Consider the following 27,121-nt stretch of genomic DNA (forward strand, 5'->3'; position numbering starts at 1 on the left):
CCGTGGCTGGTGATGAAAAGCACCGCTTTTCCGGGGAATTGCCCCTCTTTTTTATCCTCATGGACAACCTCATGTTGATTGGTTCAGGGATTGACAGCCAGTGCCAGCTGGTCTTAGCTCAGGCTTCTCAAAGGATGTGAAATTTGGTATTTGTAGTGTAATGAAGCTGATCTGTTAAATGGAGAGGTCAGTTGGTTGCTATTGCTGGTGGCCCCTTTTCTGCTAAGATGTATAAAAGCCAGAGAAAGTGGTATATAACCAGGAGAGATAAACGCTACAGGGGCCAGATAGCAGCAGACTTGAGATATGGTCTAGGAAGATTGACTGACTACCTTCTATAAGAAACAACCCCAAACCTCAGTGGTTTGACTTAATACAAGCTTATTTCTTGCTCGCTCCAAGTTCAAAGTAATGTGCTTGGTTGGACAGCTCCCCATTGAGCTCTCTCCAAGTGGTAACTCAGGGATCCAGGCTCCTTCTATCTGTCTCCACCATCTTGTGGTTTCAAGATGTCCCTGGCAGCATCCCAGCCAGGAGAGGGGTGAGGGGAAGAGGGAACATGAAAGGTCACTTGGGACATTTTGTAACCAGACCTGGGAAAGACATGTATCACTATCTTCTACAGTCCATTTGCCAGATCTCGGTCAGGCAGTTAACATAGATGCAAGGAAGGCTAGGAAAGCTTAACCTCATTTTGTGCCTACAAGGCTAAAAGAAGAACCAGAGACTCCAACTCAAGTAAGATCTGCTGTATGTGGGGACAAAGAACTCGGATTTTTGCCCTCTTGATCTTGCCTATCTTGAGGCTTGATGAGTCAAATCTAAATTTTTAAGCTAGCTCAGGTAAGTTTCTACTAATTACGACCCCTGAAAAGGACAAACAGATCATCAAAACACTTTGTGATTATAAAGCACTTTGAGGATCTCATCCAATTTTTACTTCTCGCCTGTGAGGTCAATCTTATCATTTTTATTCTCATTTTGCTGAGGAAGAAACAGAGTCTCAGAAAGGATAAGTATTGCCTAAGTCCCCCAAGAAGCCAGCAGAGCCATGACTGGGTTTAAATCCTCTGGACTCCAAAGCTAGGCTCTCTTTCCACTTCATTGTGTGCAAGGATCCCTAACCCCTAGTGTGAGTGGTTTTATTGGATTGCTTGGCAATCTGGGGAAAGAGAGAGTGACAGTATAAAGCCACCAGCCCTCCAGAAGGGTACGTGGGAATAGAATCAAAGGTACAGAGAGGACAGTCCAAGCACACCAGACACCTCATCTTCTTCACAGTTTTACCGAGGTTCTGGCCAGAATGAAGGAAGAAATATTATCAAAACCAAAAGGACAGAAATCCTGGCTCCGCAGAGGAACTGCATTTTGTTTGACATTGGACCACACTCCAGAGCCTGACGCTGACTTTGCAGAAAGCCCTGGAGAGAAGCAAGACAAATGGCCAAGACTTTGAGTAATGGCACCAAGATTAAAGGCATTGGGTCCCCACAGCGTGGGTGAGGAGAAGGACAAGGATGAAGGAGAACTCTGGAAGCCACCTTTGTGCACAATGAATGATGAGATAACTCTGGAACAACGGTGCACAGCGGCTGTGTTTTCTCAGAGCTAACAGCTGCTGCCTCTGCGGGGCTTCTCTATCAACAGCTCCTCTGACACTCAGGCTAAGAATTGATGGTCAGAGGCTCTCCCGGGTGGCCGTGAAGCCTTGCCTGGAGAAAGGTCTCTAAATGTTGCTGGAGTGAGAGGGGAAGGCGCCAGGTAGGAGCAACCTTGGCAGAATAAAGAGAACGGAAAGGGCTCAAAGCAAACTGTTAAAAGAGTGTGGATGGGGCTGGGGTTGTGGCTCAGCGGTAGAGTGCTCACCTAGCACGTGCAAAGCCCTGGGTTCGATCCTCAGCACCACATAAAAATAAATAAATAAAATAAAGGTATTATGTCCAGCTACAACTAAAAACTATTTTTTTTAAAAAGAGTAGATGGAACCCCTTAAGGGATTCTTTCCCAAATATCTTTTTTCTTTTGCAGTGTTAGGGGATTGAACCCTGGCCCTTGTGCATGCAAGGCAAGCACTCTACCACTGAGCCACATCACCAGCTCCCCAAGTGTTGTTTTGAAAGTTTTTACTAGTCCCCAGCCAAGAAAGAAATAGTAACCATGTAGCCAGTTTCTCTTAAATGCAACCAACTGAAGGGACTTTCCTTTATTTCAAGTTTTGATGTTAAAATAACCTTTAATGAAATGATTATGACAGAAGATGGCATTTGTCCTCCTCTTATACACATGGCAAAATACAATGTTTTCCCCAACCTCCCCCTTTTTTTTTTCCCCTTTTTTATTGGTCCTTGAGATTTAAAGTCTGGTGCCCAGTCAAAAGTCTGGAACTCCTTAAGGGTCATTTGCAAAGAAATAAAAATAGAAGACAACTTAGAAAACACCCGCACATATCAGAATAATAAATCACACAGATTTCAAGGACAAATTGGTGCTCACAAATGAGGTAAACACGAGGACAATCGTCACACCGAGCAGAAAAGCACTAAATGGTCAGATTCTGTCAACTTAGGAATCTGAATTCTCCGTGCCTTTCAAAGACACAAGGAAAGAGGGAGCGCAGGGCTGGGCCAAGCCTTGACCATCGCCCACAATTATCTCTAACATGGGAAACACAGCTGGCTTGAAAAACCAGGGGCTATTAAACTTTTCAGAATAGATTACAAAATACTAGCCGGGAGCCAGCTGCAAAGATTTTGACAACAGAATGGTCCCCAACGTTCACAAGAGTAGGACTGAGAAAAGCTGACAATAGCAGCTGTTTTGTCGGAGAAGAGTAGAAGAATGAGAGGAAAAAAACAGAATGAAAAGTCACCATAGAACTCCTAGAATAGAAGCTGCAAAGGTTTGCATGCAATGCGCACCTCACTTACCTCCTCTGCATTCTAGGACCAGGGCACTTGACAAAACGAGAACATTCAAGAAGGAAGAAGGCTTGGACTCAAGCACTCGGGAACAGTGGTAAAGGATTCCTTGAATTTCAGATTCCCTTGTACCTAAGGGATTGCAGATTGGGTGTTCCTAACTTGCAATAACTGAAACACAGCTGGAATAGAAGTAGGAAAAAAAAATAGTAAATGAAAGGTAAAGGCGTTCACACTCACTGGAACTGGCTGGTACTCATTTTCTGGCCCCATGCTTCTAACTTTCCAGTGAAAAAGAAAATGATTGAGGATTTGCCAAAATTGAACTTTATTAAACATCAATTAAGGACTGGGCATGGTGCTTGAAACTCTCCTTACATGTTATCTCATAGGTTTCTAACAATTGTATTCTGAGGTCAGTGTTAGGGCCCCATTTGCCAGATGAAAACACTGAGGCTAAAGGCAACAGGATATGCTGTAGCTTGGATCTTGAATATCCCCAAAATGTGAGTGTGTTGAAAGTCTGGTTCCTGTGGTTGTGCTATTGGGATCTGGTAGAATTTTTAAGAGGTGGGGCCTAGTGGGAATGAGCTAAGTCACTAGAGAGGGTATGCCCCAGAAGGGGTCTATAGGACCCAGGTCCATCCTCTTCTTCCTTTCTCTTTCTTCCTGACTATGAGGCAAACAGTTTTGCTGTGCTGCCTTACTATAGGACCAAAAGCAAAATGGCCAATAACTATGGACTGGAACCTCCAAAACTGTAAGCCAAAGTAACCTTTTTCTCCTTGTAAGTTGATTTTCTCTTAGGTATTTTGTAAAAAGCTGATGAATACAGGATGCCTGCTCAGGGGTTGTAGCTATCGTCAGAACCAAACATGAAATTTTGCTGTTTTTCTCAACATCAGTTATTCTCTCCTAAGGTGAAGGAAATCGCTTTTCTAAGAATCCCTCCTCCAATTGTTGCCTGCTTTATCACCTGAGGTTTTGATTTCAAACTCCAGGACTTGCCCTCCCTTCAATAAATGCTCTTGGGAGCTCACATGAAGATTAATTTACTTGTCTTTTCAAGTGAGCCCAGGAAGTCACTTCTGTGTGTCAACCTAGAATAGAAGGTTTCTGATCAAAAAATACATAGTTATGTACTAATAGAAGAGGATAAAAAAACAATTCCCCTGTTGAGAAGAGATTCAAAACCTGTCTCTATTAGCAACCTGGGGGAAGGAGCCAAGGGAGCCCCGCCCACTCCCAGGGCCCAACCCCACCACAACCCAAGACCTAACCACTCCCAGGTACACATTGCCATTGATGGAAACTAATGTTCCCAGGGGGAATATATGCCCAAAGATAGAGGAAAGAGATGACATACCTGAAGAATATCACTATAAAAGAAATCCAACAAAAAGAACAAAAACAAGACTAATGTAGACAAGACTAACAAATGCTGAATAAGAACAAAATCTTCAAACAAATGAGAGACAATATTAGCAAAATGACGTAAGAACTAAGAGTAAGAAAGAACCAAGTGGAAAACCTGGTTACAAAAAAATTCTTAGAGCTTAAAAAATAACAACCCAATAACTGAGATGACCAACCCAAGAAATAGGCATGAAGAATAAATTGCTGAGCTGGGAGACTGAGTTTGATGAACTTAGCTGTGTTACACCCAGAAGCAATAAAACGATGAGAATATATAAGAAATTTAAGAAATCAGGAGGATAGACATAAAATGGTCAACACTATACAATAGGAGTCCCGGAAAAAGGGGAAAAAAAGAACACACAGAGGGCAGAATATGTTTAAAGAGATATCAGAGAATTACCAGAATTCAGAAAATATTTTCAGCTTGAAAGTTCTCATAGAATTCCACACAAAATTAAGGGGAAAAAAACACCTAAATGCAGTTATGTTGAAATTTATATCCAGCTAAACTATCTTTGTATGGACATGTGAAATAAACAATAAAAAAGACTCAAAAGGTTTGTCATACAAAGATTATTTGAAAACACTTTTAAAAAGAGAAATAAATATAGAAGTATGCTACAAAATAAACAAAATATAAAGGAAAGTAAATTACTCAGAAACTCTTATGGTCAGACAAAGTAGAATATAAGACCAAAAAACACAAAGGATAAAGAGGGACATTATGCATTAGAAAAAGGGACAAAGTTTAATAAACCATAATAATCATAAACATCTCTCCACTAAATAAAGCAACAGCTGGCAGAGCTATGGGAAGAAGTACAGGTACATACAATGTTGGCTATTTCACACATTCTTTTCAGAGACTGATAAACAAAAAACAAAAAACAAAACAAAAGCAATAAATGTATGGATCACTTGAAAAAAACAAGGAATGAAATTAAACACATATTCTTTCCAAGCAAATATAGAACACTTATAAAAATTAATCACAAATATAAAACTTCATAAATTACAAGAAGCTAACATCTTACCAATACTGTTCTGATAAAATTAGAAATCCATAACAAGAGGATACTTAAAGTTAATCTTTATGTCTGAAAGCCAAAATATACTCTACTAAAGTAACCCCCAGGGGCTGGGGATGTGGCTCAAGCGGTAGCGCGCTCGCCTGGCACACGTGTGGCCCGGGTTCGATCCTCAGCACCACATACAAACAAAGATGTTGTGTCCGCCGAAAACTAAAAAATAAATATTAAAAAATTCCCTCTCTCTCTCTCTCTCTCCCTCTCTCTCTCTCCCTCCCTCCCTCCCCTCTCTCTTTAAAAAAAAAAAAGAATTAGAATAAAATTGTCTTTAAAAAAAAGTAACCCCTAGGGTTGAAGCAGAAATCACAAGAAACATTAAAATCATGCTTAAAATTGAGCAACATTGAACATCCTATATAAAAGAAATATGATTCACAAGGTCATATCCAAAAAAGAGAGTTTATAGTTTTAAATACATTTTAAATACATTTGTTTTATTAAAACAAGAAATTGAAAAAGAATAAGCTGAACTCTTAATTTTGTGAACTTGGAGGGGTGGGGAATGAGTCAGCCCAGGGAAAAGTATAAGGGAAAGAAATAATAAAGGTAACCACAGAAATAAAATAGTGAAGACTGTTAAACCAAAGAGGCATTATTTGAAAAGACAAACAAAAGAGACACACCCCTAGGCGTTATGTCATCAGTGAAACAAAATACTTGAGACAGTCAATTTAAAAAGGGTGAAAAAAAAAAAAAATAAAAAATAAAAAAAATAAAAAAATAAAAAGGGTGAATTTCAGGTTGGCTCACCGTTTCAGAGATGTCAGTCCAGGGTTGCGTGTCCCTGTGGCTTTGAGCCTGTAGCACTGTAGTACCACATGGTGGGAGTACATGTTCTCCTCATGGCATCTGGGAAGCAAAGAGAGAGGAAGGGGCTAGGGTTCCAACATTCTTTTCAAGGGCATCCCCCACAGCAACTTAACTTCCTTCCACCTGGCCCCACTTGTTAAAGGTTCCACCACCTCCTAATAATGTCACCATATAGAGACCAAGCCTTCAACACATGAGCCTTTGGAGGACATTTAAGGCCCACACTATAGCACCTAGAAAAACAGATCAGTAAGAAACAGAATAATCTGTAGGATTTTACCACAGAATGTACATTTTGAACACATAAAACAAACAATGCACTTCATACGAATGTACATATTATTCAAGGACTACATGGAACAAGCTGGGCCTATTGAGTATATAAAATAGAAGTGAAATCAGTAATGAAAATAAAAACTGTAAATAAAGAGAAATGCCTCACATGGATCAATGGAGACACAGCCCTGTGGCATCAGATGTGATAGATAAAGGAATAGTTATTCTAAAATTTGTATAAATATAATTTGGGGGAAAAATTATATTCATACAAAAAATTACTCCCTACAATAAATTTTTTTTCACATGCATTTGAAAGTTTTATGTTAAAAATGAAGCCAATAGCTAGGTCAATATATTATTACATATCTTGTCTTGATTTTGGAAAGCACAAATGCAATAAAGGAAACAACAAGATAGTGGGGAAAAATGAATGCTTTGATTTTATTAAACTGAAACCTTTAGGGGCTGGGGCTGGGGCTCAGCTGTAGTGCACTTTCCTGGCAGGTGTGAGGCACTGGGTTTGATTCTCAGCACCGAAAATAGATAAATAAATAAATATCTATAAATATTTTTAAAAAATAATAAAATAAAATGAAACCTTTACAAAAAGTCCATCAGAGAGTTACAAAAAAAATAGATGCAAAAAGCAAACAGTAAAGGGTATTTTCAACAAAAATATACACAATATATTGCTTGCAAACAAATAAATAAGAAAACATAAAAATAGACCTTATTAGAAAATGGACAAAAGAAATTTAACAACCTGCAGAGAAAATGCAATTATCCAATATACACGAAAAAATATGTAATCTCATTAGTGATATATAAAATGCAAGTTAAAACTGAAATTTACCATCTACTAAATTAGCAAACAAGTAGTCTCATATCCTCCTCCTGGGAATAGAAACTGCTCCCACTTCCTGGAAAGCAATTTCATGATACATGTCAAAAGACTTCTGACTCAGTAATTCCTCTTGTAAGTCTCTGTCCTTGTGGGGAACCTACATACTCATCAAAATGGGAATGATACATTGGTACATCCGTACTGTGGTCGTAAAGCTCCATAAGAACATAGTCTCCGAACCCCCGAACCCCCGAACCCCCCGGGGTCTTGAAATGTAGTAGGGACGCAACAAATATCAGTTAACTGACTCTAGAATTCTATGTGACAATTAAAAAAAGAATGGCTTCAAATTACAACTTGGAAAGATCCCTTAGACAAGTTACTAAATGAAGAACACAAGGTAAGAAACAGGGCAAACCAGATGATGCCACTGAGGTAAGACTAAAACCAGCACCAAAACAAAGAAAAACAAACATCTCCCCCTCTCTTGTGCTCCCTGTCAGCCTCTGTGTATGAAAAGGAACACACAATTTGATTACAAGCACACACATACTCACACACACACACACACACACACACACACACACAGTGCCAGTAAAGGTAAGCGCATGGCTAATTAAAAGAGTATAAATACATATTTCTTTTTCTTTCTTCTCTTCACTGATTTTAAAAGCAACCATAGAAAACAATATGTATAATCAAAACTACACTGAGATTCCATCTCACTCCAGTTAGAATGGCAGTCATCAAGAATACAAGCAATGAGGGGCTAGGGCTATAGCTCAGGGGCAGAGTGCTTGCCTAGCACGCATGAGGCACTGGGTTCAATCCTCAGCACCACATAAAAATAAACAAATAAAATAAAGGTATGCTATCCATCTACAACTACAAAAAATTTTTTTAAAGAATACAAGCAACAATAAATGTTGGTGAGGATGTGGGGGAAAGGAACATTAATACGTTGCTGGTGGGACTACAAATTGGTGCAACCACTCTGGAAAGCAGTATGGAGATTTCTATGAAAACTTGGAATGGAACCACCATTTGACACAGTCATCCCACTCCTAGGTTTATACCCAAAGGACTTAAGATCAGCATACTACAATGACGAAGCCACATCAATAATATAGCAGCTCAATTCACAATAGCTAAGCAGTGAAACCAACCTAGTTGCCCTTCAACAGATGAATGGATAAAGAAACTGTGGCATTATACACAACGGAATATTATCCAGCCTTAAATATAAATGAAATTATGGCATTTGCTGGTAAATGGATGGAACTGGAAAATATTATGCTAATTGAAATAGGCCAATCCCAAAGAATCAAAGGCCAAATGTTTTCTTTGATTTGTGGAAACTAATTCACAATAAGGGTTGGGTGGGGGGATTAGAGGTATTTTGACTAGACAGAGGGGAATGAAGTTAGTGGAGAGGGTAAGGGGGTAGGTATGATAGTAGAATGAATTGGACATTATTACCCTATGTGCACAAATGATTACGTGACCTGTATAACTCTATACCATGTACAACCAGAAGAATGAGAAGTTATACTTCATTTATGTATGATGTGTCAAAATACATTCTACTACTGGGCACGGTGGTGCACACCTGTAAACTCAGAGGCTCAGGAGGCTGAGGCGGGAGGATCAAGAGTTCAAAGCCAGCCTCAGCAAATATGAGGTGCTAAGCAACTCAGTGAGACCCTGTCTCTAAACAGAATACAAAATAGGGCTGGAGATGTGGCTCAGTGGTCTAATGCCCCTGAGTTCAATCTCTGGTACAAAAAAAAAAAAGCATTGTACTGTCATGTATAACTAATTAGAACAAATAAAACAAAAGTATTTTTAAAATATGCATATAATTGCACTGTAGGGTCTGACACACAGAAATGTGATATATTTAATGGTAACAGCAACAAAGCAAGTGGATGGGAGCAAAATTGTATTGGATTAAGGAAATGACACCACAAGGTAATTAAAATATAATAGAATGAACACAGAAAACCAGAATGAATAAAGTTAGTGTAACAAACTCTATAACTGTATTCTCATATGATAGTACTACATATTATTCTGTTTTTAATTTTTAAAAAGATGATAGAAAGTAATAATTATAACAATACATTGTTGAATTTCTACCATAACCACATATAATATATAACAATCAGCACCAAAAAGAGGAAGAGGGAATAGAATTATGTAGGAATAAAATTTTTATACTTTGGTATTATTAAATTAATAAAAATCTGAAGTCGGTTCTCATAAACTGAGATGTAAATGGTAAGACTCAGAGCAACCACTAATTATTAAAAAATGCAGTGCAGAGAAATCAATAAAGGAATTTAAATGTTACACTAGAAAATAGCCATTTATTGCAAAAGAAAGCAACAAAAGAACATAGAGAAACAAAGAAGAAATAAGATGGTTAAAAACAAAAAGAAAGATGGCAGACACAAATCCAACCTAACAAGAATAATAGTAAATATGAATGAATTTAGTAATACAACCAAAAGTTAAAAATTATCAGACAGGATAGAAAAAAATAAGGTCCAACTATTTGCTGTCTATAAGAGACACATATTAGCCTCAAAGATACTAATAGGTTGAAAGTAAAAGGATAGAAAAAGATATACCACACAAGCAACAACCATAAGAAAGCTAGAGTGGCTATACTAATATCAGACAAAATAGATATTTTACAAATGTTACCAGAGAAAAGAGGGAGATTTTACAATGGTAACAAAGTCAGTCCTCCAGGAAGATATAACAATTATAAACATAGGTGCACTTAAGAATAGGGACCCAAAACACGTAAAGCAAGAACTAACAAAACTGAGTGAAGAACTCTACATTTCAAAACTAATAGTTCCAATGCCTATTTCAATAATTAATAGAACTAGGCAGAAGGCCAACAAGGAAATAGAAGACTTGAACAACACTGGCAGCCAACCTGCCCCCACAGATATCTACAACGGGCTTCAGTCAACAACTGCAGAACACACGTTCTTCTCAAAGTACACAAGGAACAAGCTCTAGGAGAGATGATGTGTTAGTTTCAATAAATTCAACAAAGGACTGAGACTGTGCCAAGCATATTCTGAAGCCACAATGGAATAAAATTAAACCTCTATAGCAGAATAAAAATTCTAGAAAGTCCATGAATATGTTGGAAATTAACATATTTCTAAACAGCAAATGAGTCAAAGAAAAAAATCACAAGGAAAATTAAAAAATACTTTGAGATGAATGAAAAGGAAAGCCCAATATACCAACATTTATGAGATGCGACTCAGACTTCACCTATAGGGGAACTGGTAGCTGTCAACACTGATATTAGAAAGGGAGAAAAATATTTTTAAAAAAAAAAGTGGCAAAGCTATAACCCTACCTTCCTTCTTAAGACACTGGAGAAAGCAGAGCAAAATAAATCCAGAGCTAGAAGAAGGAAATAAGAATAGAGTGGAGATCAATGAAATAGAGAACGAACCATAAAGAAAATCAACAAAACCAGAAGTTGATTCTTTGAAATGATCAACCTTAGGGACAGACACTTAGCAAGACTGGCCGAGGGAAAAAAAAACAAAAGGTCATATTTCTAAAATTAGGAGTGAAAAGAGTGTCATTCTTATTGACCCCAGAAAACTAAAAAGGATTATAAGGAAATAGTATGAGGACTGCTTACCAACAAATGAGAGATGAAATTAACAAATTCCTACAAAGATACCCACTACTGAAACTGACTCAGAAGAAATCGATTCAGGAAGAAATGTGAACAGACCAACAACAAAGAGAATTCATACACCAGTCACGCCTTTTTGCTTTCTGTATTTCTGATGCTTTGAAACCTTGTGGGTCCTGGGAAGGGCAATCTCAGGCTGGCCAATTCCTAGAGGAAACTTAGAATAGCTTTCATAGGCAATCTAAAAAAAAACCAGAGCCCACACCTTTCCGGCCTCCTCTGTTGGATTCTTCCATTTGGGTTTTTATTCTAATGTCCTCATCACCCCAGGGCCAGGTACCAGATAATTTGTGGACAACACTTATGCTCAAATGTTAAAAATATGCCCTTAAAACATTTAAACTAGCCAGTCCTAATCCTGCCCACCCTGCCTGGCCATTCCCTCCCTCAGAAAAACCACAAGAAAGCTCCCATGTCCCCTGGGTCCTTTTATCTCCTGACTGACCCTGTTATTTCTCCATGTAGCTTTTGGGAGGTGTTTTCTGGTCTTCTGTGAATAACTGAACTGTTTTCATGGCAATCATCTCCTGGTCTACTGAACTCATATACCTGAATAACAATAAAACCTTCATTTTTAAAACAACCGGAGATTTTAACACACACACACACACACACACACACACACACACACAGCCCAGCTCCAGGTGGCTTCACTGGTGAATTATACCAATTCTTCAAAAAACTTTTTTTAAAAAAGCAAAAAGAGACAAGGAGGAGCTTTCTAACTTATTCTATGAGGAGAGTACCACACTGAAACCCCAACAAGATAAGGAGATTACAACAAAAGAAAAGTACAGACCAACCAATGTCCCTCATAAATAGAGATACAAAATCCTCAACAAACAATAGTAAACCAGATCCAGCCACATATAAAAAGAATTATAAACTATGACCAGGTAAGATTTACCCCAGGAATGCTGGTTGGTTTACCATTAAAAAAATTAATGTAATATACAATATTAATAGAACAAAAGGACAAAGCCCACATGATTATCTCAACACATGCAGAAAGAGCATTTGACAAAATCCAATAGTCCTTCATTAAAAAAAAAATACTCCACAAAGAAGGGATAAAAAAGAACTTCTTCAGTCTGATAAAAACTCACAGGTAACAGTATATTTAATAGAGAAAGTCTGAATATTTCCCCCCTAAGATCAGAATGAAGAGATATAAATGTTCAATAAACTGAAGAAGATACTCCACATCATTAGCCATTAAGGAAATGCAAGACAAAACCATAGTGAGACACCACTTCAAGTCCACTAGCATGGTCACAATAAAAAAGACAGGAGGATCCTAAGTATCGGTGGTGATGTGTAGAATGGAAAGTTGGTGCACTGTTGGTGGGAATGTAAAATGATACAGCTGCTTTGGAAAAAATCTACAAGTTCTTCAAAAGGTCAAACAGAATTACCATTTGACCATCAATCCTACATCTAGATGTATATTCAAAAGAAATAAAAACATTTATCTATACAAAAACTTACACATAAATGTTCATAGCAGTATTGATTACTGTAACCAAAAAGTAGAAACAACCCAAATGTCCATCAACTGATGAACAGATAAACAAAATGGGTTATCTCCACGCAATGGAAGATTATTTGGCCATAGATAGGAGTCAAGTACGGAGACTGCCTATAACATGAAGGAACCTTGAAAATGTTATTCTAAAGTGAAAGAAGTCAGGCACAAAAGGCTACACGATGAATGATTCCACTTATGAACTTTCCAAAATAAGCAAATCTAAAGGGCAGAAAATAGATACATGGTGGCTGAGATGATGGGAGGGGTGAAGTTGAGGGAATTAGAGGACGATTGCAATCAGATATGAGTGGGTGAACATGTTCTAAAATTAATTGTGGTGATGGTTGTACGACTTTATGACGACGCTCAAAATCGTTGAATTAATTGTCCACTGAATGGGTGATATATATGGTATAGAAGTTACATCAACAAAGCTGTTCTTTTTAAAATGTATAAAAATACCTAGAGAGAAAAAATTTTAAGTTTTTTTGTTTTTTAAATGGAGTCTCTCTGTATTGTTCAGGCTGGCCTTGAACTCATGAGCCCAAGTGATCTTCTCACTCTGGCCCCTCAAGTAACCAGGACTGTAAGCCCACACCACCACAGCCAACTTAAAAATTAAATTTTTAATAGTGATTTACTCTGGTGAGTTTGCAGATAGTTTTTAGCAGTTTCTTCTTTATATACTTCTGTATTTCCTATTTCACTTTTACCACATGATTTTATGAGACACATAAAAATATTTCAAAATGACTTCTTACTCATCAACGGATATTTAGTAAACACTTTTCATGAGATAAAGTGCTGAGACTCAAAAAACAGTGAGCATCCTTCCTCTCAGAAAAACCAAGATATAAGGGAGACTGACATTAAGGTCAAGAGAGGGTGGTAACAGTCACCCGCATGTTACAGGGGTGGATCAAAAGTTCTGGTGCTTTTAGGAGGGGGTTTGATGCTTGACTTGGGTCTTGAAGCATACACAGGAGTTCTCCAGGGAGATGAGGTGGAGAAGACATTCTGAGAGGGGAACAGCATGTATGGAGGCTCTGATGGTTGGAGCGTCTGGGCCTGGTTGGTAACTGCATGATTTGTGAGGTATGCTGGACTTCAAGTCTGTTAAGAGATTAGAGTGCAGGTGGAAGAAGGCCAGCAAGGCACGGCTGGAAAGGTGTGCCATGCTTAGGATGGAGAGCTTAGCATATTCTGCAAAAACGACATCCTGTTGGATTTAGGTCTGCATTTAGCAAAGACCAGATGAAGGCTTCAAGGAGGACATTGCTAAAAGAAAATGGCAGCTGTGGGATAAGCAAAAAGATGTGCTTTTTCCTTTAAATATGCCCTAGGAAACCCGAAGCAATGATCTCAAGCTGAGAAGAACCAAGCCTTTGGCAGAATAGGCTAAAAACTGGGTGCTGACTCTTCACTCTGGGGTCCACCCTTGTTTCTATTGCTGCTTTCATTGGGTTTTTTCCCTCTTGGTTTTGGAGCACCCTATATTTCCAGGGATGCTTTAAAACAATGAAATAAGGTCTGGCCACTAGCTGTCAGCCTCTCTGTGGGATTTCAGATGCAGGGCCCAGATGCTAGAACACTTGAAGGGCGCAGAGCAACTACCCAGTGTGCTAAGTGACCAGGAGTTTTCTTTTTACAGTAATGACAATAGCATTCTTTTCTCCTCGAGCAGTTCTGAAGCCTTGTATGACTGAATCCTGAATTTGATACTCTCAGCTAAACCTGAGAGTTGGTTGAAGATTAAACAGTTAGATCTTTATTTCAGTTGTATGGAGTAGAAAACTAAAATGCAAGCGAAGACGTGCTCAGAAAGGGGAGGTTTGGTGTTGTATAACCAAGGACACAGAGACTCCTTTTTAGGGCACACACGTGTATGTGCGCGCACATTACATCAACAAAAATAAATAAATGAATTAAAAAACTGGTGAGGATACATGAGTCACTGTGAATGCTTAAAACTATTTGGTTCCCCCAGGAGACGGCCAGATAGTCAGTGAATGACTCAGCCTGGGAAATCACCAGGCAGAGCAAAGGCAAAGGACGAAGGATCTTGAAAGAGATCTCAAAGGTGTGGAGAAAGTGGGGTCTTCACTTGCTGCTGAGATACTTTAAAAAGATTATGTCAGGGGAGTCGTGAAGGGCTGGGCTCCAACCTGCTTATTCTAAAAGGAGCTCATGAACTATAGTTGAGAAAGAACAGGAAGAAGCAGTAGCCACCATGTTTAATTGATAAATCAAGATGTTTTTTTCCACCAAGAAACCTCTCTTGAGAATTGCCTTAGTCCATTTGTGCTGCTATAACAAAATACCTGAGACCGACTAATGCATAATAATAGAAATTTATTTTTCAAAGTTTTGGAGGCTGCGAAGTCCAAAAGTCAAGGTGTTGTTTTGAAGGTGTTGGCAGATTTAACGTCTAACGAAGGCTGGGTCTTTGCTTCTAAGATGGAACCGTGAACACTGAATCCTCACATGGCAGAGGGCATAGAAGGACAAAAAGGGTTCAAATATTATTTCCCTGCAACCTTTTTATGAAATTGCTAATCCTATTCATGAGAGTTCCACCTTCACGGCTTAATCACCTCCTTTGAGCCGCATCTCTTAATACTGTCATACTGGTGATTAAGTTTCAACATATGAATTTTGTGAGACACATTCAGACACAGCAAATGCTTGTAGGGTAGTGCCGTGTCTCTGTGCCACTTCCTAAACAGCATCTTACACGTGCATCTGGAGATACCATAATTGATTCTTGATGCCATAGATTATCCATGCAAGAGTAAATATCCCAGTTGAATTTCAAACTCTAAATAGCAAAGTCAGCCTTTCTAAAGAACTCAGTATGATTTTCTTTTTTAAATTTAGGGCTGGGCTACTTCGGCCTCCCTAGCCTCCATTAAAACCACATGCAACTTTTTTATTTGTGGTGCTGGGGATCAAACCAGGACCTTGTACATGTTAGGCAAGTGCTGTACCTCTGAGCGGACCCCCTTAGCTCTAAAGTGATCTTTAAAAAAAAAAAAATCTACCTAAACTAATCATGCCTGAAACCTCTCCTAAGACAGAGATTTGGTAACTATTGTTTGTTAAAGGCTTTACTACTTGGCTGGCAAACTTCTAAGCAATTATTAGTTGTATTGAACACATTATGTACTTTCTAGGACTACTAGTTTATTTGTAAAACAGGAATAACAATGTCTTCCTTAGGAACCACAAGTTCAGTGGCCCCTCGGCAGCTAAGGGAGTAGGGGAAGCTGGGTGTGCACCTTTGGCTGTGCCAGGTGAGCTGTGCCCGACAGCTTGGCAGCCTGCTCGCTGCCCTTGCCTCTTCTTCCTGTAGGCTGGTCGTGCCTTCCCTCTCAGAGCAGCAGAAAGTGTGAGATGAGCTTTCCTCTGCTCCCCTGCAACAAGGGCACTGGCATATGAGCCAACGTTGGCCAATGGCGAGGTCAGGACAAAACTGGCTACAATTTGGGACTTTCCTTATAAGAAAACAGCACCAATGGAAAAACACACTCTTCTTTGCTGCACAGGTGTGTGTCTGCATGTGACATGTGAACCTTTGTAGGCACTGGTAGATAGGAGGAGGGACACCTAAGCTCACCGGCTGAAGATGTCAGAGGAGAGACAGGTGGCAGTATCAGTGGCGGGGGAGTGGTGGTTCTTAAACAGTTTTGTGCCTCTGTACTGAACCCGGCACGATGCTATCTTGGACTTCTTAATTGGTAGGGATCATCACTTGAAGAGTGATTAGCTGGGGTTTCTATCACTCACCATGGCAATCATCCCCACTGCTCTGCAGCATACCACCAAGCTGCAGCCCCACCTAGAGAAGGCAGAGGCAGTAAGCTCAGGCTGGTTGCTGCCAATGAGGGCTTTTCAAGAAGAGCCAGAAATCCAGATTTTTATATAAAACTTCAATTTTAGATGTTGGCTTAAATAGAAGAAAAATCTGTGGGCCAAACAAAACACATCTGCAGGCCAAGTTCAACCTATAGGGTGACAACTTTCAACCCTGACCTATCTTGTAGAGTTGTGGAGGGAACTAAATTAAATCAGTCTAAAACGATTTGAGGAATGGCAATAGTAATAAAAAATGTAATGCACTTACTGTGCATCGGGCACTACTTTGCTTGCCTTACCCATTTAGTCCCCATGTGTGAATGGATTTGGGACTTGTAACAACTTTATGCAGGAGATGTGACCCTTACCTCACTTTGCAGATAAAGTAAGGAAGAGAAGTTTAGTAACCTGCTCTGGTCATACAGACATGAAGATGTGGAGTAGGGACCTGAGTCTGCCACAAGGCAATCTGGCCCAAGATCCCCTTCTCTCAGTGCATTATCCTTATAAAACAAGCAGCCCAGGGTTCTGGTTCAAACATACACCAACTCTCAGTCAATGTAGTTCACTTCCCATATCCCCTTCTGTGCTCTCAGCAGGCACTGGAAGTGGAGAGATATCAGTGGATTTGTGATCACCTTACACTGCGATCCTGATGAGTTGGGAACATTGATATATATATATATATATATATATATATATATATATATATATATATATATATATATATATATATTAATTTGTATTTTCAATTTGATGATTGCCTATTTTAAGTTAACAGAAACATATTCTGGATCAATCATCTATATGCTCACTTTAGTATTATCCTCACCTAATTTCAACGGTCTGCATTTAGTTTTGTTTCTAAGGCTTCCATGGTGAGAAATGGTTGCCTGCAAGGACAGCATGTGGCATAATGTAGTGTTTTTATGGGACTGAAACCAGCCTCCAGAAAGGAACACCACTCAACACAGCTCAACAAATTTGCAAACTGAACATTTCCATGTAGCCAGCACACAGTTTGAGAACTCAGGGTCACTAAAACTTTAGGAATCCCTCTCCTGTCCTCTCCAAGTGACCACCATACCCACAAAAGTAGCCACTATCATGACTTCAACCACCACCGTTTAGTTTTGATTGCTTTTGAACGTCATCTGCATACAAGGAGAGGACAGCACGATAAAGCAGAACTCTAAAAATTCCATCCTTGTAGGTGGGCAGCATGGGATTCCCACCATGGACAGGCCCTGAGCTTTAGTTCCTGTTTCCCGGACACTGAAATGAAGAAGTGATCTCAGAAACCAAGTTTATCTCCAAAGCATGAAGCAATCTAATAAGTGTATCATGGTGATATCATTGTTTTCCCAGGTCCCGATCAATGGACAGGGCCCAGCACAGCCTCATCAGTAATTCTGGGTATGTAGAATGTTTACTTATTGTAGCTGAGGCTGTTCTGCTAATATTTTCCCACGCCTTTAGGTGAGTCATGAAATGTTAAGAATAAAATGGGTGATGTTTTGGCTTTTGAATTTGTTTTTCTACTCTGCCCTCTAGTAGCTTTCCCAGGTCCAGACCAAAAGGCATTTTCATTAATCCAGAAGAAAAGTCCAGCTTCTAGTTGTATGTACCTCCCCTTCCACAGGAACAACCTATCCCCTTGATCCTTGTTTTTTTTTGTTTTTTTTTTTTAATATTTTTTAGTAGTCAATGGACTTTGATTTTATTTATTTATATGTGGTGCTGAGAATTGAACCCAGTGCCTCACACATGCTAGCAAACGCTCTACCACTGAGCTACAACCTCAGCCCTTGATCCTTGGCCTTTAGGCTGCCAGGGTCAAAACAGGGAAGCAGGCAAAATTTAGTTTTGACGTATTATCTTGTTCATGCTGATTCTAACCCCTGTCAATTGTCCCAGCAAACCTGTGCTTCCTGTTGGTCCCCAGAACCCCTCACTGGAGCCATACACCCCACCCATCAAAACATAGCCCTGGTGTCTCCCATTCTCTCTAATTCTGCTTTCTGGTATGTGACAAAGGGTGATATTGGCTTAATCAGAGGTCTCTGCAGTGGAAAGAACACTGAACTGGGGAGATGAGAGGCTAATTCTAGCTCTAATGTTGTATTAGTTAGATTAATGAGTTGAAGGTGATGGGAACTCAACTTAGCAAAGAGTAATCCCAAAAGCCCAGTAATTAGTTCCTATAGGGATCAGGAGTCAGTCACAGCTGTGTTAGGGTCATTGATGATAGACTCTTTCCATCTCTCGGCACCACTCGGCTCTCCACCTATAGTGAAAAAATGGCTTTCAACAGTCCCAAATTTGCATCCCATCCTCCTAGCCATCCCAAGAAAGTATACGAAATTCTCTTTCCCGGTGTCCCGAAATCAAGTCTTAGGGGCCTTGATTGTCCCCTTAGGAACATATGCCCCAATTTTCTGATTTTCAGCTTCATTCACATGCTCACCCTGGAATTGGGAATGAAGTCACCACCACCCAAAATGCCAGGACTGAGAGTGGGAAGGGACAAAGCAGGCAAAAGCAACAGATGTCCTCTCCAGCCATTAATGAACCATGAGAGCCAGGGGGTGGGGGGGGCGGGGGGGGGAGTCTTTCCGCCTGAGTCTGGTTTCTGATCATAAAATGAAAAGAGTAGACCCTAAAAACAGACAAGGTCCCTTCTACTTTAATATCTAATTTCTTATGTGAATTATATGTGGCGTTTTTCACCTCCCAGAGGACAATACCTTAATTTGATTAAAATGGGGATCAGCAGAGCTATAACCACCAGTGTGGGAAGCCAATTGAGAGGGACAAGTTCCACCCTAGACACAGCCTTCTCCATCCACTCTTCAGGATCCCTGCCCAGTAAGGCCATGGAAAAACAGGCCTGTGAGGCTGGTGCCAAGGGAGAGGAGGGAATGGAATCTGAAGCAGCCATTCTCTGATAAAGCTAACCAACAACGACCCCACAACCCCTGTACCCCAAGCACTGCACTAGACTCTGAGAATGAACCATGAACAAGGCATAGCCCTTGTGCTCTAGGAGAACAGTCTGAGGGAGGCACAGGCCAGTGAACCCCTGGTGAACAATGCAGAATGTCAAGGGCTCTGGCAGAACAAGAGGCAGCTCAGAAGAGGGGGACCCAACCCAGTGGGGACTCGGGGCAGGGGGTGATCAGGAGATATTCAGGGAAATCATCCCTAAAGAGATTCTGAACAGGACCTGAAAAAAGAAAGAGAAGAAATTAGCCTGGTGCAAAAAGCAGAGACGGAGCATCCACGGAGGCATCTAATTAGGTCAAGCTCAGAACACTGCAATTTGTTCCAAGTAACTGCAGTTGGGAGTTTAAATGGGGCAAGAGCAAGAGGTGAGGTCAGGTCTGATCAGGAGGGGCCTCCCTGCCAAACCAACAAGTCTAGATTTTTATCTCGGAGGCACTGGAGAGCCATTGAAGGATTTTAAGCAGGGGAATAACACAATACCACATTTACACGGGGTCTACCAGAATTATAAAGGGTCGTGGAGATATAAGACCAGAGTGTCGTCTTCCAGAGGCCTCTACTCTTACTATCTCAGGGGAGGAAGGAGAAGCACTTCACGAGCAGTATTGGTCTGCTTGCATTGTGCTGTTGGTGCTGTGTCTGTTTATTCATACTTCACTTTGTTCCACATAGAATGTAGAGCTCTCCCTTCAGGAAAACCCTTGCACCCAAGACAAAGGCTCTTAAAAGCCCACCCCTGATGTAAAAATGTTCACAAGAGATCCATACATCTGTGTTGAAAATTTGGCCACATCTCATTCCCAAGTCCTCACTTTTGATTGTGAAACAATTCTAAGATCTCTGCATCCCTCAAATATTGTAAGGACTTCACAATCTGTCAGCATTAAAGAAGTAGCCCCTGGAAGCCTCTGCACCCGCCAAGGATCCTCATCAGTTTGTCTTCTTTACAAAGAAGAAATGAACTCAAGACATGAGGCAATAATAGGCAGGTATTCAGGGAAATCTCTTTGCACGAAGGAAATCATGGACCCCTGCACACTCAGCCTGGAGGATGACGGCTTATCCCTAAGGGTGTCAATTCTCAGAGCATCACGTTTAGAGGAAAAACAAGGCTACATCTGAACACCAGGGATGGCTTAGAAGAGAAACAAATAGGGGAACTAATTCGGCTGTGACAATGACATCTACCTGATCCACCCAAAACCCTGCTCCAGAGAACAGGTGCCTTCCCAAATCCATCCTGCATCAATGAATAAATGAAAAAATGGCCTGTCTCCATGGAAGTCTAACATCCCCAATTCACTACAAGGACAGCTGATTCTTAATCATGTGAGCAAACAGAGAGGCCTTTTCCCAACATTGTGCAAAATGAGGAATCATAATTTTTAAAAGCCTTTATGTTTAGTTGTTTTGTTTGTTTGTTTTTGTTTGGTTGGTTTTGTTTTGTTTTTGGTACTAGGGATTAAACACAAAGGTGCTGAGCTACATCCCCAGCCTTATTTATTTATTTGTTTGTTTGTTTAGAGACAGGGTCTTGCTAAATTACCAAGGCTGGTTTTGAACTTGAGATCCTCCTGCCTCAGCCTCCCAAGTTGCTGGGATTACAGGTGTGAGCCACTATGCCCAGCTCTATATTTAGTTTTGAAGGGCATTGTTTTTGTTTTTGTTTTTGTTTTTTTTGCTTTTGTTTTTATTCTTTTTGGGTACCAGCTTTAACTTTCAAGCTCAGTTTCACTGAAGGTTAAATAACAGTGACAATTTCTCTTTGGAGTCTGCTACAATTTTCAAAGCTTGTTCACATCCATTATCTCACTTGAGTCTCCCCATGGTCCAGCTATTGGCATTGGTTCACAAATGCCCACCTTCCAGATCAGGAAATAAGCCGGAGAGGGTACCCAGCTGCTGAAGCGGCAGAGCTAGGTCTCAAATCCAGAATTCTGAGTACTTTTGAATATGGCACTTTTTCTTAAGAGCCTATTAAAAGGACAAAAAAAAAAAAAAAAACAGGCTGCAGAAAATCAAGCATAGATGCAGTAGGCTATACATGGGGATGGGAAGTTAATAACAAAGAGACCATTTTTCATGTGGACTCAAAATGTGAGCAAGCTTGCGCTCTCTCTCGCTCTCTCTCTCTCTCTCTCGCTCTCTCTCTATTTATACAGTAGCTTTGTTGTTTTAAAAGGCTCTTTCTTCTCATTCAAAATGAGAAAATACCTTCTGACAGCCATGCAATTAGCAGAGCCTTGGGATATTGATTTCCCCTGTTTTGGCATTACCCCTTGTCACAGGGCTCCTCAGATTGAAAGCGCTAGCGATACTGAACTAGCCTCTAAACTCGTTTAGCTGTTTCCCATCCCCATCTCTCAGCACCTGTCCTCAAGCTTTCTCTTCCCTCCATCTAAGAGCTATTGCTAGACAGAGAAACAGAAAAGGGAGGGGCAGGAGGGAAAGGGAAAAGAGAGGGGAATGAAAAGGAAGAAAATAGATCCCTGAATAGTAGTAACACAAGAAATTCTTGTGCAGAAATTATATTCCCTTTGAAGAAAGGAGAGGGGATGAGATGTAAAGCCCAAATTAATTACCAGTGATACGAACACCATTGATTCATCCATTTGTTTCCCAGGTATCTACAGAGATCCTACTGGTCCCAGGGACAATGAGAGACTCTGAGAACACACACAATTGGCAAATGTGGATTCATTTCTTCCCTTTATTGAGGGTACCCTGCCATGAGCTCCCAGGAGGCCAACTCTGAGACAGCTTAGAATGCAGGAGTTGCCTTAAGGAGTGGGCTTGAGATCAACACCCATGGAAGAAGGGAAGGACAGAGGGCCAAGTCAAAATATAAAACCAACTCAAAGGGAGACTAGGCCATTCCCACAAGGAGTTCTAAAGATGGTGACCTTTCAGAGTTGTGCCCAGTGTGTGAGAAAACCAGGCCTTCGCACTGCCGTGTAGATCAGTCACTGGAAGGGCCGTGGACTTGGGCAGGGTGTCTGTCTTCCGCTGAAGCCATGCCAGGGGCTAGCAGCTGAAAGCCACACTTCTTGCAGCTGGGACAATAACAGCATTCAATGTGAAGGCTGGTCTGAGTGGCTCCTAAGAGCCCGCGCCACAGGCAGTCTGGTCAAGGAAGAAGAAAGTCATAAAATAACCACAGGGAAAAAACATGTATAATGCTACCATGGTTGGTACCTCAAAAGAGAGTCACATAGTACCATAAAATACAACATGGTGATTAACCTACACTGGGAGTGGGGTTGGATTTCAGGCAGGAAATCACAGTGCAGAGCCCCTGAATTGGGAGGGAAGGTGAAGGGAAAATGGCAGATCGGAGAGCTTTTTGAATGTAGAACGAGCAGGGTTTGGTTGTGCATCCACCATAGGCACAGGTGCCATGTTCAACATTCTAGACACGTCTCCTCATTTTGCTTCAGAACCCCATGAGGTAGGTATTGCTCCCAGGGTCCTTCTAGTATCTCACAGTATCCAAGGACAACATTCCCCGGGGCCTCGTGGCAAAGCTGCAATCCCAGGAATGACAAGGCCTGACTGGGTGTTTGGTCAAAAATAGAACAAGCTGATGGGGGCCAAGATCCAACTGACCACTTCTCTGAGCAGAGGAAAGGCTTTTGAGGAAAACAAAAAGACCAGCTGACCTAGGCCTCCTTTGTGAAAAATGAAAAAGAGAAAAGATCAATATAAACCAAATATCAAAGCAAGCCTGACCCAATTTACCCATAATAGTATTGATCACTGGAACAAAATTTAATAAAATCTTAGATTGGTTTTATCCCTACATTCATTTGGCAGGGCTGCATTTTGGGGACTGCAGAAATTGAGTAAAGCTGTGCTAAAACAGAATCAAAATAAATTATGACTTAGGGCAGCCAAGAACCGCACTATAATGAAAGAGGATTTTTTAAAGATAATTTTTTGGTAGGTAATTCAGTAGCTCTGGCTTCTATGTCTGATGGTGTAAAATCTATTGAGATAATACAATCTGCAAAGCAAAAATCATGTCTTGATATGAGTTTGTGGCTTAATTAGAAATGGTATGTGCAAGCAAAATTTGCATAGCAGCAGTCCCATTTGAGTCTCTGCTCTGTCCACTGTAGATCTGTGGTAATGATGGGACAGAAGCCCATCTGCCTTGGGGGACTAGGGTACCTCCAGACCAAGGAAGAAAACTGAGCCCTGATACCTGTGGTCTAAGAAGAGAATGTTGAGGAAACCTGTTGTGGTGTCAGACCTGAGACTGGGTCACTTCCTGGCTATGTGTCTTCAAGTAAATTACTAAATCCCTCCTAAGTCTCCGTTTTCTTTTCTACAAAATGGAGGTGGTAACACCAACGTCCCAGGGCCATGAGAAATTCTGTAGAGTTATTCATCTTTCAAAATGGAACACAAATCCCTATAGCACAGTTATGAATTAGTGCTTTAATGTAAACCAACACTTATTGAGCAAGACTGGACATTGTGTGAGAGGGTGAAAGTATTCTGACAGTGTGTCTTAGTCTATTCCTGCTGCTATAACAAAATATCTTAGATTAAGTAATTTTATAAACAACAGAAATGTATTGCTTACACTTTTGGAGGCTGGGAAGTTTATGATCAAGGTACCAGAAGATTTGGTAAAGGCCTGTTCTCTGCTTCAGGGATGGTCCTTGCATGGTGGAGGGGAAAGAGGGACAAATGCTGTGTCTTCACAGGAAAGAAGAGGTGGAAGGGCAATAAAGACCTAGTGTGCTCCCTTCAACCTCTTTGATAAAATGGCGCATGACTTAATCACTCCCAAAAAGGTTTTTATGTGATCATTCATGTTCTCCAACGTATGAATTTTGGAGGGACACACACATTTGATCCATGGCAGTGTAGTCTCGAACTGGCTGAAGTACCTGGGAGCTTTGTTTAAAATGCAAATTTTCAGGCTGCACTCCAAATCAAACCCTCTGAATGAGAATCTCTGGAGGTGGGGGCCCAGAAATCTGTGTTTGCACAAACCCTCCAGGAAATGTAATCAACTGCCCAGGTAATCAAATGCCCTGGGGCAAGGATTTTCAGGGCTAAACCTGGAAAATGCAGGGCACCCTAAAATGAGTTGGTTACCCTAACTCTGCATGATTCTTGTGTGTGCTAAAATTGGAGAACCAACATTTAAAAACTTGTATGGGTATGTTAAAATTAATAAAATATAGTAGACAACATGTTTGAAGATTCCACTGGAGAGTCACACAAATCCCTAGGGGGCAGTTATGAATTACTGCTTTAAAGCAAACCAATTTTATTGAGCATCTTTCACAGATCAAACTTTGGATAAATGCTCTCTCTTTCATCTCTGATCTTACAGAGTCTCCCAGGAGGTAGATGTTTTTATCCTCATCTAGAAAAGATTTGGGGAAGTTAGTAACCTGCCTAAAGGATCACTCATTAGGCTGAAGGTTTGGGGTTCAGGGATGTCACTTTCCAGAGCCTATCCTGGTTCCATTAAACCCACATGTCCTCAAGAGTGGAATGCATCTCATCGAGGAATGTGGGATGTTTGCACATGGGACAGGAGATGATTCTGAAAGGAAGAGGGCACATCATTAAACAAGACGTGACATTGTGAGAAATAAGCCTGAAATTTGCTAAGGCTTATACAGTTCTACATGGCTACTGTGACGTTTGCAGGGTGCCAGGCCCTGTTCCAAGTGCCTCATGTATATAAAGAAGGTAATACAATTATCTTCAGCTTTACAGAGAGAAAGATGAGGCACCAAGATCACATGAACAGTAAGTGATATGGCCCTGGAATTAGAACCCAGCTAAGCAGTGGCCCATCTAGAATGAAAGGCAGACTTCCCAGAATTTTTGTTTTTTTTCCCTCTGCGCTATTGGGGATTGGATCCAAGGGCCTGGCACGTGTTAGGCAAATGTTCTACCACTGCACTATATCCCCGGTTCTCCAGAAATCTTGAACTGAGCCTTATGGAGACATAAGACATATTTTTACTAAGGCAAAAGAAAAATGTGTACTCCTATTTATACTCATAGAAATAACCTCCTGTATTTTGAACTGAGAAAAATTAATAAAGGCTCTACAAACAAAAGACCCAGGTATGTATAAAACCACACATGATCCAATCTGTTCACGTAATTGTCAACTCTCATAAACCCACACCACATGGAGGGGGGCCTCTTGGGGGCCAGGAGCCTGGACCTGATTGGAAATGGATGCTCCCATGGCACAACAAGGCAGGGTGGTAAAACAAACAGAAATAACTGCCTACCTTTATTTAAAACGTTGATGTTTGTCCATCGTGGATTATTTTGCACTTATTTTCATTTTTTAAAATATTGCATTGTTAGTGTTTGTTTCAACTACAGAGGGTCTTGGCATCCTTGTGGATTCTACTGCCAGAGCGCATGCCCCACTGGCCTCCCCCTAATCCTGACCCTCCTGAACCCTGCAAAGATTTCTACTTCTAACATTTCCAAAGGCAGAGATCTACAGCAGGTATGGCTGTGTGTCTTTCCTGGGGTGTGTTCATTTGATCTGGCGTGAGCTTGAAAAACGTCATATGTGAACTTTCAGGAACCAGGTTTCCCTTTTCAAATTTTGTTTTCAGCACATGCCATCTGTTGGAAATTGTAATCTGGGTAGAAGAAAGGGTCACCCTCTTGCCAAATTTTGTTGTGTGGAAGATGCCAGTGGTTGGATGATGTACAAAAGCAACATCTGGTTTGAATACTACTTTTTTTTCTCTTTAAAATAAAATTCTTTCTAGAAAATCTGCCACCTTCTATTTCATTTTTAGAAGATAGTCTATGGCCTTCAACAGTAGTCTCAAAAAAAAAAGGATGCATATTTTGGTAAGCTATTTCCTTCTTATTAAGAAGATTTTGGGGGGACACATTTTCTAGCCTAACCAAGAAGCCAGGTATAATCTGAATCAAACTGAAGAGTGACATTTCCCTGGTCTAGGTCCCCAGGTCTAATTAGGCAACATCTAAATGGAATAACCATTGCTCAATGAGTGTCATAGAATTCTTTGATCAAAATTAAATGTGTGCTTGCTTTCAACTCTAAAGAACATGAGGACATGCCACAAAGCACCTTCATGGGAGACTCTTTTAAATAAATAGTGTGATGAAATCAAGCACTGATGAGCTGTGGCAATCTCCAGGAGGCCAAGGATTCTCAGCCCTGATCCTAGTATTAGAGTCCAGCAAACTAGATGCAAATGCAAAAAGGAACTACAATAAAGTCACATCCAGCAGCTTCAGAAAGAACTCATTGTGTGACCATCGGCAGGTAACTTTATCTTTCTTTTTCTCGTGTATTGAATGGGGTTATTTGTGCTGGACTCCTAGTGTTGTGAGAATAAGCAGAAGCTATTCACTTGCAGCACAGACTTCCAATAGTCCCCAATATCCATCTCCTCTCCTTCTATAAGAATAGAAACCTAAATTTTTATAGCTGCCATACATGGCTATACAGAGCAAAGACTAAATTTTCCAGCTTCTCTTGCAGCCAGATACGCTCATGTGATTCAATTCTCGCCAGTGAAATATGAGCAACAATTAGAGGTTGAAATGGAGAGCCAGGAGCCATCTTGGGCCATGAGTATAAGGACAATGCCCTGGAGTGGC

General features: G+C 40.5%; 1 protein-coding gene across 4 annotated transcripts in view; it reads right to left on the reverse strand.

Moving 5' to 3' along the window:
- Window positions 1-2,976: 2,976 nt before the first annotated feature.
- Window positions 2,977-27,121, reverse strand: part of Socs2 (suppressor of cytokine signaling 2) — a 57,143-nt gene continuing 32,998 nt past the window's right edge. For 3 of the 4 annotated variants that reach the window (XM_027953708.2, XM_027953785.3, XM_071609645.1), the window contains one exon: window positions 22,177-22,609. In XM_027953708.2, the coding sequence (XP_027809509.1) occupies window positions 22,586-22,609 (24 nt within the window). In that variant the 3' untranslated portion in view covers window positions 22,177-22,585. Of the gene's footprint in view, window positions 3,101-6,175; window positions 6,275-22,176; window positions 22,610-27,121 lie in introns of those variants that run through there. The other variant, XR_011707050.1, reaches the window with a different exon arrangement.

The sequence above is a fragment of the Marmota flaviventris genome, chromosome 3, assembly GCF_047511675.1.
Source record: "Marmota flaviventris isolate mMarFla1 chromosome 3, mMarFla1.hap1, whole genome shotgun sequence".
NCBI lineage: Eukaryota > Metazoa > Chordata > Mammalia > Rodentia > Sciuridae > Marmota > Marmota flaviventris.